We start from the raw sequence: 13614 nt of genomic DNA, 5'->3' as shown, positions 1-13614 counted from the left end.
TGTGTTGGCACTGTGCCCTTTCCAGCTGCTGCGCTCGAAGACACCAACAAAGTCACTACGGATGTACGGCTTTGAGGTTGTCTTTGTACCTTCAGAATGGTGTCTGCTGTGGCTGGCCTTGGCCTTAACGTGCTGAGCCTCGAGCTGATCAATCAGAACCTGGTTCTCCTGCAACACCAGCAGGGCCTGTTGTTGGAGCTGATGACTTAAGGGGGTGGAGAGGAGAGAGAAATAGAGAAAGAATATGTCAATAGCACAAAGCTGCTATAATATGGAACCATGAATAATCACAAGTTTGCCTTTTCGGTACTGAATAGGTTGTAGCTTATTTATAAATATTAATCTGGTTTATTTTAAAGCCAAAGTCTGAATGTACACTACTGTTCAAAAGTTTGGGATCACCCAGACAATTTTGTGTCTTCCATGAAAAATCACACTTTTATTTATCAAATGAATATAAAATATAGTCAAGACATTGACAAGGTTAGAAATAATGATTAATATTTGAAATATTAATTTTGTTCTACAAACTTCAAGCTCAAAGGAAGGCCAGTTGTATAGCTTATATCACCAGCATAACTGTTTTCAGCTGTGCTAACATAATTGCACAAGGGTTTTCTAATCAGACATTAGTCTTCTAAGGCGATTAGCAAACACAATGTACCATTAGAACACTGGAGTGATAGTTGATGGAAATGGGCCTCTATACACCTCTGGAGACATTTCATTAGAAACCAGACGTTTCCACCTAGAATAGTCATTTACCACATTCACAATGTAGAGAGTGTATTTCTGATTAATTTAATGTTATCTTTATTGAAAAAACAGTGCTTTTCTTTGAAAAATAAAGTCATTTCTAAGTGATCCCAAACTTTTGAACGGTAGTGTACATGCGACACAACCACAAGTTAATTTAACGTTTTTGTGAGTATTGTCTTAAAACATGTCTGGAGGATTTGTAGTCTTTTGAGAACAAGATATTAGATAACATTTGCAATGCTAATATAAAGTGCAGTCTCTCTTTCTAAGCACTCGTAATATTGATAATAACTTAGATTTCTTTCGCGCTTCTCTAGAACTCAAAGTCGTTTTGAAGGAGGAGTGGTGGTGAAACAAACAAGAGAAGCTCATGGAGAAGAGATGGGTTTTGAGGTGGCATTGGATTATTTAAAATGTTTCTAATTGCATTATGTACACTGGTAATTTTCATCTTCTATGTGATGTTGCTGTACAGATATGTGTATGCTGTGACTTCATCCTCATAACCACTTTAATGTGCATTTTGAAGTAAACTGAAACCGTACTGCTCGTTGATTCAGAATCAGATGGATAATGTGTGTGGTGTTGTTCTTCATGACTACTCCTGTATGCAGCAATGGTCGCTCAGGTGTAATCAGGGATTCTTATGGAAACTAATGAACTGTAAACTGTCTCACATGGTAGGACGCCACAAAAGGACACAACGTGTATTATACTCTAGTCTACAGTAAGAAAAGAATTTAAACGCACACGACTGATGTCTTCCTGAATCTTCACATTGTTCTCGAGTTGATACACAATTTAAAACAGGTTCAAAAGTCTCCATCGGACTATATCTGACATGCCAGAGCTATTCCCAATGAATAGACACGGTAAGTTGTAGGAGTCAGCATTCAGCAACAGTACAAGCCGGAGTGGTGACAAAAGACACAGTAATGATGGGGAAGATATCGGAGCACAGCAGAAGAGATAACGATTTTACTACTTTTATGTCCTTCTTTCACACTATTTAAGCTTTACGTACAGACCCAGAGACAGGCAAGCCGGGGTGCAGAAGAAAATAAAGGGAGGCATTTCATTTTCACTACATCAGGGGAATGAAGACGGCCAAGCAAGTGCTGATGGTGCCGAACAAATACTCTTTTTATTATTATTATTTCTTCTTACCAGTTCTTCTGGCTGACACCTTCGGTCTTTGCAATTTCACCATGGAGTCTCTCATTTTCTTGGATCACAGCTTCTACATGAACACGCAACCTCTTCACCTCCTCCTGGGGCAAGCAGACAACGACACATATGAAATCTGTGATTTCAAGGACCGCCAAACAAAACCCCCCAAAAAGGAAATCCTCGACTGTGGTCCCAACCCAACCCTGTGCTAAGAATCAAGGGTCTTCCTTCCAAGACAAGAGCCTTGATAGCAACTACAGCTGGGTGCACCAGTTCTCCAGGGGCCTGTGCTATGAAGCGAGATAAGTGGGTTAGTCAGCTATCTTTTAGATTAGATTAGAAAGCTTTTTTAATGCCCTGCGGGGAAACTCATTTGCCACCAAATCATCTCATATTGACAACAATAGACATCATTTCCACAGGGCACAACCGACAGAAAACCCATTCCAGCAAATAACTAACACCATAACACGCCATTTGAAAAAAAGGAAAATATCCGAAAGATGCTAAATCTAAAAACCACATCTAAGTTCAATGTTATAGAACGGACTGCCGCTGGAACAAAAGACCTTCTGAGTCGTTCAGTGGAGCTACAGAATGAGCCTCTGAGTCCATTAAAAACACTGTGTAGTGGATGGCCTTCAAAACACACCATCGGTATTAATTTGGCTCTTGTTCTCTTTTCTACAGTGACCTCCAGTGAGTCTGGAGTGAGGCCAATCACAGAGAGCCTTTCTCATCATCTTATTGATTCTGTTTTTATCATCCGCAGTAATGCTGTTCCCCCCCAGCAAAGAACCGGATATAAGAGGACACAAGCTAAGATCCCTTTGTTTAAAAGAAAACAAGCTTTGTGCTGATATCGAATGACCTCAGCTTCGTCACGAAGAAAAGCCTCAACAGGACCTTTGTAAATGCAGTATCAGTGTTCTTTTTCCAGTTACATTTGCTGTCCAGGTAGATCACAAGATATTTACATGACTTGACAAATCTGCTGACCCTTAATTATTACTGGGGAGACCTCCATTTTGGACTTAACTCGCATAGTTTTCCAGTACAATAAGCAGGCTTACTTCTAACAGGTGTAGGCAATGGAAACCTATGGTGCACAACTAAAGCGTTCAAAGCAGGTCAACTCCAGCAGATCAGATCAAAACATCTCAACAGCTCCTTATACTGAACAATCAGCTCACTGGAGAAATGAGGTCATCATTCAAACAGGGTCATCATATATTTTTGATTAATATTTTAATTGTCTTTTACTATGAAAATATTCCACACACAGTTAAACAGCTTTGCTAGTGATAAAGGTGACATTTCACTGTGGGGCAGGTTTTGATCGAATGCATTACATACATTAAAGGCAGCACATTAACCGTTTGCTGCTTATGACTCTGATAACACAAAACATTCTCCTAAATGGTCAGATGACAGATGATAATAGTGGATAACAATAATATGAAACACACACACACACATATATACAGTTTCTCTCACATTCACTTTACCTCAGTGGTTTGCCGAAGTGCATCGTTCTCGTTCATCCTGTCTTCATAGGCCAGCACCAAAGGAGATAAATACTTCATGTCAAGCTTAAAAAAATAAAAAAAAAAGGACATAGAGAAATTATCCAAATTGGCCACAACATCAAAACATTGGCTCTATTCACATATGCGGCTTATAGAAGGAAGGAAAATCCTTTTCCAACCCACCAGTCACAGTGGTTGGGAAATCTGAACCACACAAGGTGCAGATGGGCTTTATGTTCTTGATCTATCCAGCAGGAGTCCAGTCACTGTGAACACATTGTGCACAACCGGGCTTTCTGCATTGGTCATTTGAGTGGAAAAGCACACTCTTTTCCTTCAAGCCGAGCTTCCAAACTATCAGACCCGTTATGTGTCACCAGACTGAGTCTGTATGATCACACATTTTAAATCCACATCAATCTCCTGAATAAACGACTTACCTATTAAACTAGCAGGCAATCTTAAACAGATTGATTCGTTAATTTTGAGTATTAAGCAACCATACGGTTAGAATTCTACCGTGCCATACTACAGTAATGCAGTGATTCTCAACTGGTGGTTCGGACCTGTTTTTAGTGGGTCGTAGGGAATCGCAGCATACATCCCTAAAACCAGGGGTGAGTTTCAATTTTGGCGACTCCCCACTTTCACCCGAATGGAAAGATCGCATTGCAACCAAACTCGGCAGTATGCCGGAGGTTTTTGCACAACATGATCTTGACATCGGCAGAACTGAGAAAGTGACTCACCACATCAAACTTACAGATGAAACCCCGTTCAAGCACAGACCAAGACCTATTCATCCCCATGACATTGACGCTGTCCGTAAACATATTCAGGAACTCCTGGAAAGCGGAGTCATTCGTGAATCTGAATCTCCTTTTTCATCACCTATTGTGGTGGTCAGGAAAAGGAACGACAGTGTGCGACTTTGTATTGACTATCGCAAGCTGAACTTGCAAACCATCAAAGATGCGTATGCTCTTCCTAAGCTTGAGGACACTTTCACCGCACTCTCTGGGTCTAAGTGGTTCTCAGTACTTGACCTAAAGTCTGGTTACTATCAAATTGAAATGAAAGAAGCAGACAAACCTAAAACTGCCTTTGTATGTCCTTTAGGATTCTGGGAGTTCAATCGCATGCCACAAGGCATAACAAATGCACCAAGCACTTTCCAACGTCTTATGGAGAAGTGCATGGGTGAAATGAACCTGAAAGAAGTCCTTGTCTTCATTGATGACTTGATTATTTTTGCACCAACCTTGGAAGAACATGAAGCAAGGCTAATGAAGGTGTTGGCTCGGCTGAAAGAGTTTGGTCTGAAGCTGTCTTTGGAAAAATGCATATTCTTCCAACCATCAGTCCGTTACCTGGGACACGTAGTTTCCCAAAACGGTGTTGAAACGGACCCAGAAAAGATTTCTACCCTCTCATCATGGCCAGTACCCAAAACGTTGAAAGACCTCAGGTCGTTTCTTGGTTTTGCTGGGTACTATCGAAGGTTCGTAAAGAATTATGCTGGTATTGTCAGACCTCTTCATAACCTTACCTCTGGGTATCCACCAACGCAGAAGAAATTGAAACCAACATTAAAACCAGGGAAATACTTGAACCCAAAAGAGCAGCTTGGTGCTCGGTGGTCATCTGCTTGTCAGCAGGCTTTTGAAACTATTATTCAGAAACTCACTACTGCACCAATTCTTGCTTTTGCTGATCCGCAAAAGCCTTACCTTCTGCATACAGATGCCAGCTCCACTGGTCTTGGAGCTGTGTTGTATCAGGAGCAAGAAGGAACAGACAGAGTCATTGCTTATGCCAGCAGAGGGCTATCTCGTAGCGAATCCCGTTATCCTGCTCATAAGCTTGAATTCCTTGCTCTCAAATGGTCAGTGACTGAAAAATTCAGTGACTATTTGTATGGAAACAATTTCACAGTGGTAACTGACAACAACCCCCTTACCTACCTCTTGACATCTGCTAAACTGGATGCAACCAGCTACAGGTGGCTTGCTGGACTATCCACTTTTTCCTTCAAAATCTTGTATCGTCCAGGCAAGCAAAATGCCGATGCCGATGGTCTTTCTCGGAGACCTCATGGTGGTCTGGCAGATGATCACAAGTCTCAAAAAGAGAGTGAACGAATCGGGAAATTCATTCAACAGCATATGTCTGACCCGGTAACAGTCTCTATTGACCAACAGACCATTCAAGCAATCTGTGACAGACATCTCATTTATAGTGCAAATATAGATTCTTGTGATTATCATTTTGCTCTTGTTCAATCACTTTCTACTTCCATTGATGCACTACCTGACAGTTTTGTGAATGACGGTCAGTTTGGAACCTCAATCATTCTTCCACTTTCAGCAGTGGAAATGGCTGAAAAGCAGCGAGCAGACCAAACCATCAGACATGTCATATCACAATTGGAACATGGAAGGACACCGCCCCCTACGTTGAGGGAAGAGCTTCCTGATCTGCCCCTCCTCCTCAGAGAATTAAACCGGTTGGAGCTCCAGAACAATATTCTTGTGAGGAAGAGGCAAATAGGATCTCAATGCTCTTATCAACTTGTCCTGCCACAGGAACTTAGAGACAAAGTTCTTACCAGTCTACATGATCATATGGGTCACCTAGGACTTGATAGAACCCTTGATCTTGTTCGAAACAGATTTTATTTGCCAAGAATGTCTGCTGAAGTTTACAAAAAGATAAAATCATGAGAAAGGTGTGTCAAAAGGAAATCATTGCCTCAGAAAGCCGCACCCCTTGTGAATATAAAAACAACAAGACCTTTGGAACTTGTTTGTATGGACTTCTTATCACTGGAACCAGACAGAAGCAGAATAAAAGACATTCTGGTTATCACAGACCATTTCACAAAATATGCAGTTGCCATTCCCACGGCCAATCAAAAAGCCAGGACAGTCGCAAAATGTCTATGGGACAACTTCCTTATTCACTATGGAATCCCGGAAAAACTTCACAGTGATCAAGGACCTGACTTTGAGTCACGGACAATAAAAGAACTATGTGAAATGGCTGGAATTCACAAAATAAGGACAACTCCATACCACCCGAGAGGAAACCCGGTTGAGCGGTTCAATCGTACCCTGTTGAACATGCTCGGAACCTTACCAAATCAGGACAAAACTCACTGGAAGGATTTTGTGAAACCCCTTGTACATGCATACAATTGCACCAAAAATGATGTCACTGGATTTTCTCCTTATGAACTCATGTTTGGACGACAACCACGACTGCCAGTTGACCTAGCTTTTGGACTATCTGCCCAAAACCAGCGCACATCGCATTCTCAGTATGTGCAAGACCTCAAGTCTCATCTGGAAGAAAGCTATAAAATAGCAACAGGAAAGGCTGAAAAGGTCATGCAAAGAAACAAGTCCAGATTTGACAGGCATGTGACTGCCTCGGACCTAACTGTGGGAGATCGTGTGTTGGTCAGGAATGTTCGTCTCAGAGGGAAACACAAACTTGCTGACAAGTGGGAATCTGATGCATACATTGTTGTAAAGAGAGCTGGTAATCTTCCGGTCTACACAGACCTGAGAATAAAGACAAGCCTCTACGAACACTACACAGGGACCTTCTGTTACCCTGTGGGTACTTGACTTCCCCAAAAACTACCCGCTCTATGAACCGAACCCCCAGACAAACCCGTTCCGCAAATCTTGACCCTCCTGACAATGATATGGAGATGGACCCACTCTCGGATGAAGAAGAAAATATTCCAGATCACTGGTATAGTGGTCCACCTAGCTCAGAACTTGCCAAATTCAAAACTATGATTAGCATTCCAAGGGATCCCATTATGGCACCTCTGAACATGGTTCCTACCACCCCAGAGGGCACACAGTGCACAGCCTCTGAGGATACGAACCAAGTGGCTGGTGGGAATGATGCTGATCTATCTGCTTTACCTGATAAAGCCAACAGCCCGGAGGGCTCAGTCCCAGCAGGAAGCCTAGAACCTGGGTTAAACCTAACCACCAACGATGCTGTGGAGGAAACAGCATATTCTCCTTTTCCCTTGAACCTCCGGATATGGAAGATGATGAGCTTCCTATACGACGTCCAGTTAGAACCAGGAAACCACCAGAGCGACTTCAATATGCAAAACTTGGACACCCAGTATTGAATACTATTCAGTCACTGTTTAATGGGTTAACTACCGTTTTTTCACATGTCCTAACAGATTTAGAAGATCCTTTGTTGCACAACATCCAATTGACACCCAACCAGTTCCATGTAACGGGACGTACATGAGATTAGGGGGGGGAAGTGTAACCCACTGATTGGCTCGGAGGAAAGACTTTTAATTGGCCAATCCAGGACCCGAGTCCTGATAAATATCCGGGTCAAGGGAGGTCACTTCCTGTTTTCGTGTGGGTGCAGACAGCGGTCAGGTTTTTGGGATACCAACTTTGTATCCGAGGAAGATGGCGAGCTACCCACGAGATGGATGAATACAATGCCCACTGTGACAGTTTCTTTTCATTATAAATATGTTTACTTGATTTATTTTTATGTTCAGTAAAAGCCTTAACCTCAACTATTTGATTTTGTGTTTTTCCACACACGACTTGAGCTCCATAGCCGAATCTGGAGACAACATTTTAGACATTAGAAAATAAATCTTGAAATTGAGCCACAGGTTACACTGGGCAAATCAACAACAACAACAACAAAATTTCACCCTGTCAATTTATTTTGAAGGGCCTTTTTTTATGCAGTGGAGTGTCATTTCTTTTTGCCGGCTCATCCCTCCATGTTTTCAGCAGCGTGTGCCAGGTTGGATCAAAACATCCTGATATGGGGGAGACTTTGGGTTTTTAGGATAATTAAACATACTACTGAATTAAAAAAATAAAATTCAGCTTCTCCCATTATAAATTCCTCCAGGCTCCAGTTCGTCAGTGTTACACCTCAGGTTGAACTGAGTGCTGCTTAATTTTCTGTAAAGCACAATGTTTTTCAATGTTTACTTATTGATGAGGTAATAACAAGAAAAGTACATTTTGTATATATGAATCCTTTTGAATTCCTCAAGACAGTGACCTTTTCAGTGAATTGTTTGTCATAGATCCAGTAGGAGTGTTTTCTCAGTAAAAGTTTGGTCATTTGTGTCTTTTTTTATCCTACTTCTTAGCTGTCGGACTTTTTTATTTATGCATAATAACTGTTGAGTTTGTTTAAAAATGGCTGAAGATTCTTGGGTATGTTGTAATACCTTGTGTCCTGAAGATGCACTTTTAGTTTTTTAATTAAAATGCAGCTTTTATAGAAATAGTTCCCTCTCTAGCATCGCCACCAGCTTGTCGTTTAGATTTATCATTAAACGTGTTTTTGTGTTGCCATACGTATTCTGTCTCCATACTATCTCAGGTTCAAACTGCACCATATTTTCATAAAATAAATTTGAGAATGTTCTGCAATTTGGGTTGCGGCTTGTCATTAAGGGGAGATGGTGGGTCCCGGAGCCAGACCAGTTGAGAACCACTGCAGTAATGCACGTCACAGCTATATAAAGATACTGACCAGCCAGGGAGGAGGGGACCCTGTCTTTGGTAAGCCACTGATTCTTGAACTCTAGATGAAACACAGAAAGAAAGTTAGTCATCGTACAATTGTAGCCATGGTTGATATGGCAACTTTAAATGTTGTCCTTCCCTCAAAGTAAATCAAAAATGTTTGAATGGTGAGAGGATTAAAGTCCGCTGCTTCCTGTGGACAGGTGCTTGGGGAATTTCAAATGGAATCTAAGCTAACATTTTCTATCACAAAGAACATTATAGCTTATAACGACAGAACAAATGGGAAATCAAGTGGTGTATGGAAGTGGACAAAGTTACATTCTAGCAATTTAACAAATCCAGATTCTTCTCATCTCTTATTGTCATCCTCGAATAAAACTACTTCCTAATCTCTTTCTTTATCTCTTCCTTTCACCAGCCGTCAGTATTGAGGGCTAGCAGAAACATCCAGCAACAGCAGAAGCAAGCTGGGAGTGATGAGAGCAGAGATCTCTTGGTGTGAAGACATAGCATGAGGTGGCCATGATTAAAGCCACAAGCCAGCTTTCTTCTGCAGTGTAAAACACACAACAAACCAGAATGGACACACAGCCATAGACAGGAACAAGTGACTCCTTTAGTGCAACAAATTTGATAGAAGGACAGACAGAAAAAGCTGTGTTTAACTCAGCGGGGATTCAGATCAAAGGCAGATTTCTATCTTGAAGGCTAGCTGTGAAAATAAAGTGATAGATTTGGTATAACAAGTGAATAAATTAGACCGAGGAGAGAGGATTGCATGAAAGAATACATGTTCACCTGTCAGTGAAGAGCGTAGAGGACTCTACTAGAACAGATATTCCTGTTGTTGTTTAACTCTGGCAACATGAGCCAGAATGGTGGGGGCTGAATGATAACAACAAGGGCCCTGGTGTCATGAGGAACTGTTCTCCAGGTAGCCTAAGCTTTTTAAGGCTACCACCATTGGCCATCATTAACTTCTACAAGAAGTCTCTCATGCGAGGCATGAGCTCAGAACTGTTATACAGGGCCTACAATCAGGTTGCGGGAGGTCTCATTCATAAATTGTCAATTTGGGAAACCGAGATGAGGTACGACTCAGAAGGTGTTACCTCCTGTTTGGACAGCGGTCTGAAGAAGGTTTGGTAGCGGCTCAGCTCCACGTTCAGACGGTGGACTGTCAATTTGAGGGCGTCATTCTCATCCACCAGCTCCTGAGCGTGTTGCCTCAGATTCAGTAGCTCTGCCTGGCTGCCTGGAAGCACAGCTGATCCGGTTATACATGTTTTCGAGATGTGCTCTTATCAAAATGCCGTGAGAACTGAAAAGAATGCACTCGATTGATTCAGAATACCTATCGCAAACAAAAAAAGGCGAGGACTTAGTGGCCTAACGATACATACAATACCCCGAGTTTGTTATCATAGTGTCAGAAAGAAGGGAACAGCGAGGGCTGGTGTTATTTAAACTAAAGACAACTTTAGTGATGGCTTTGGTCTTTCTTCCGCATGGCTTTGACTCTCCATGGGGTCCACTGACTGAACCTGAACCCTTCATCCTCGGGGTATAATAAGGAGAATATAATGAAAGCTTCACTCCAAACCAACCTGCTACCCATTTAATCTGCCAAAACGCTTCATGATTTTTTTCTTTTTCTATTGGGGTTTCATTCCTCCCTCGCGCTTTACTTCTCATGATGCTGAGGAGTAGCTGTGGAGCTCAAGGGTCAAAACTACTCACAACCGTATCTCCAACGGCTCCCTCCTCCCTGTTGTGACTCGCCGCTTCACTCCCTCTCCCTTTCCTTCCCTCCCCACTCTATTGATTATCTTTCTCCCTCTCATCATTCTCTTCTGTCCGTCCCCTGTGAGTCTCCAGCGACTCGTCCACTCTACCTGCAGATGACCTCGGGTTGGAGGCTTGGCCGTGACTGATCTCCTGCTCCAGCCGTTGCAGTCGCTCCTCCAGTAGCTTTTGTTCATCTACCATCCTTGTGTCCTCCACTGGCAAGGCCCTCACTACCTCCCTCTGCACCTCATTGCATGCCTTGCTGGGCTTTGGAGACGGCAGGGTGGGGGGTTTCAGGTTTTTGGCTTGGCTGGGTGGGTCGGTGGTTAGGATGGGTGGCTCGGCTGTAATAGGGAGGGTCAATACTTTGACTCGCAGTACACAAATATTGTCTCAATGGAATAAAACGTGAAAATCAACTGTAATTCTAAAAAAACATGTCATTATGGGAATGTGTGTATTAAGCAGAGCATTTTTTTACCATTTTATATTAACGTATACTGACTTTTCGGACTAAACTAACTGTATAAAAATACAACATAAACATTTGTAATAACCTAACCAACAGGGAGCATATTTCCAGTAGACAGCACTCTGCAGTTGTTACATGACAGACAGTAATAATTATCAAAATGACAAGAAGACCCACAGCAGGCTTCTTTGGGACTTACACCCACGCTGCGCATCTCCCCGACTTCCAGGGCTCTTCCTGACAGAGGCTTTCTTCTTGGTAGAATCACCACAATGGACACTTGTTTCCTCAGGAAGATCTGAGAGATAAGAGATAAATCAGAAACCATTCAAAGAGGCAGTGCCAATAGGACGAGTGCTGGATTAAAGAAATATCTTGTGGTGAATCACTGCTAGATAAGAAAAATAATGCCATCATGAAATGCCTGCAATCGCAGAAGAAATGATGGTTCCTCTGTGCTTAACTATAGAAGCCAATTTTACCATGAGATGCAGATTGTTTTGTAAAAGTGACGTTCTGCATAGCTGGAATGTGCCACTTTAAAACACAGCCAGCCTGTGTGTGGCAGACACAAATTAGTTGTCTAATGTAGAAGCATTTTAGGGACACATAAAACATTTTAGATTAGCAGCGGGGAAAGCGTTAGGCCAGCTTTGGTAACAACAACTGGATAATGAGGCTGTCCATTCAGCTTTTAATGATGTAAGGTACATTATGTCTGCTGTGAAACTACATTCTGGTTGAGTTAGAGTTGTATCTTTGTCGTCCTCTCAAGCCTGAGGAGGACCCATATGAAGAATTGCAGAGTCACAATTCTTTATCGTTTTCTTTGTATGGGAGAAAATTCCGAAATACAATTGCACATCTCTTTTTATATATCATCCATTACATTTATTTTGCCGCATGTTGTTTGAATGATTTTTATGGATCATTTGCTACTTTTAAAGAGTTTTTCCGGTCTGTTAACAATTTATAATTAGAAGCATTACAACTACTTTGTGTACTAGCGGAGGCTGCTGATAGATATGGCTGTCTACTAACTGACACGCACCACAATACTGTCTGTTGAAGGGATTCATCCTTACCACCATCTTTTCACACCAGTGGTTACAACCAGCAGGAGGACCAACTGATGTGCATTTAATGTGACCGTAATGTGTAAACTGAGTAGGCCCTAAAGATTTAGAAAAGGCAATACATTTGCTCGTGACTATTTCCTACAATCTCTGGATCTACAAACATAAATAAAATCTCAAAATCTGGCCAGTAAATACACCGACATCAATTTTCTCAAATGCATCAAAAAAGCGTGAGTAATTTCTTATTGCTTCAAAAAAGACTCATTGAGATCTACCATATGTAGATATTGAAATAGTTTTATTGGGCTGTAACCTGTAAGGTACCAGCTCAGGTAAATGTACAATGTGTTGCATCATTAAACTCTACACAGCATTTGGTCTTTTTATAGGTTGGGTTATTTTGCCACTACTCAAACATTATGAGTAATTACCTGGAGAAGGTGTTCTTCTGCTAGACATCTGAATGATCTGGGATGTACTGGGCTGGAAGACAGACAGTTCAAACCAACAGACAGGCAGTCAGAGACGGGTAATGAGAAAATCTTTTCAAAGAGATTTCCAAAGCTCCGCTGCCCAGACCCCTTTTGTGTTAGACCACTATGCCCATTATGGCCATTGTCAAAATGTGGAAAATAAAATCTTGTACAGCATCGTTCTGAATCCTCAGAGACACATCAAGGCCATGTGAAGGAAGAAAAGAAGGAATGAAATCCAAGAATGTGGCAGACTGAACAGTGTAATCTACTGATTGGTTCAAGGCATGATGCTCAAATGATTAGAAAATAAACTTATTCATACGCTAAGTTGGCTGTTTATTAAGTACATCTGATGCGGTTTAATTCAACAGTCTTGCAATAATAAAGCTACCTTCATAAAGGTTATTCAGAGAGGTTCTGATTCGACGGTACGGTCACATTGGAGGCTGAACTGCATGCTTTAAACAGAGATGTGTTTCTGTTATTCTGTTACCCTCGTTAATATAAAATGCAATGGACAAAAAAATAGAAATGCCTGTTAGTGTGGGTGCTTACCTTGGGTTATGGTACAAAGGAAAGGGAAATAATGTCCTCTGTGCTGCTAAAATGTTTTCAGCTCACTAACTGGAAAAAAAGCAGGCAACTAACGTTGGGAAACAGAGCCCAGTGGGACCATTAGAGGTTAGCAACCCAATGTAGGAATATAAAGGACAATAACATCAATAGAATAGAAAAAAATATGCTGTGAGATAAGACTCTTGGTATATATAACCATTTCACAGGTAA

General features: G+C 41.6%; 1 protein-coding gene across 2 annotated transcripts in view; it reads right to left on the bottom strand.

Annotated features, from left to right (window-relative positions):
• cep89 (centrosomal protein 89) overlaps window positions 1-13614 on the bottom strand; it is a 55317-nt gene that overhangs the window by 37502 nt on the left and 4201 nt on the right. Inside the window, exons 5-12 of one of the 2 annotated variants that reach the window (XM_056412901.1) lie at window positions 12784-12835; window positions 11473-11571; window positions 10909-11145; window positions 10126-10268; window positions 9018-9068; window positions 3438-3521; window positions 1927-2030; window positions 90-205 (exon numbers count right to left, since the gene is read on the bottom strand). In XM_056412901.1, coding sequence (XP_056268876.1) covers window positions 90-205; window positions 1927-2030; window positions 3438-3521; window positions 9018-9068; window positions 10126-10268; window positions 10909-11145; window positions 11473-11571; window positions 12784-12835 — 886 coding nt within the window. The remainder of the gene's footprint in view (window positions 1-89; window positions 206-1926; window positions 2031-3437; window positions 3522-9017; window positions 9069-10125; window positions 10269-10908; window positions 11146-11472; window positions 11572-12783; window positions 12836-13614) is intronic. The other variant, XM_056412902.1, reaches the window with a different exon arrangement.

The sequence above is a fragment of the Pseudoliparis swirei genome, chromosome 4 (assembly GCF_029220125.1).
Source record: "Pseudoliparis swirei isolate HS2019 ecotype Mariana Trench chromosome 4, NWPU_hadal_v1, whole genome shotgun sequence".
Lineage (NCBI taxonomy): Eukaryota > Metazoa > Chordata > Actinopteri > Perciformes > Liparidae > Pseudoliparis > Pseudoliparis swirei.
Note: the sequence above shows the minus strand (reverse complement) of the source record. Positions and strands in the feature narration are given on the sequence as shown.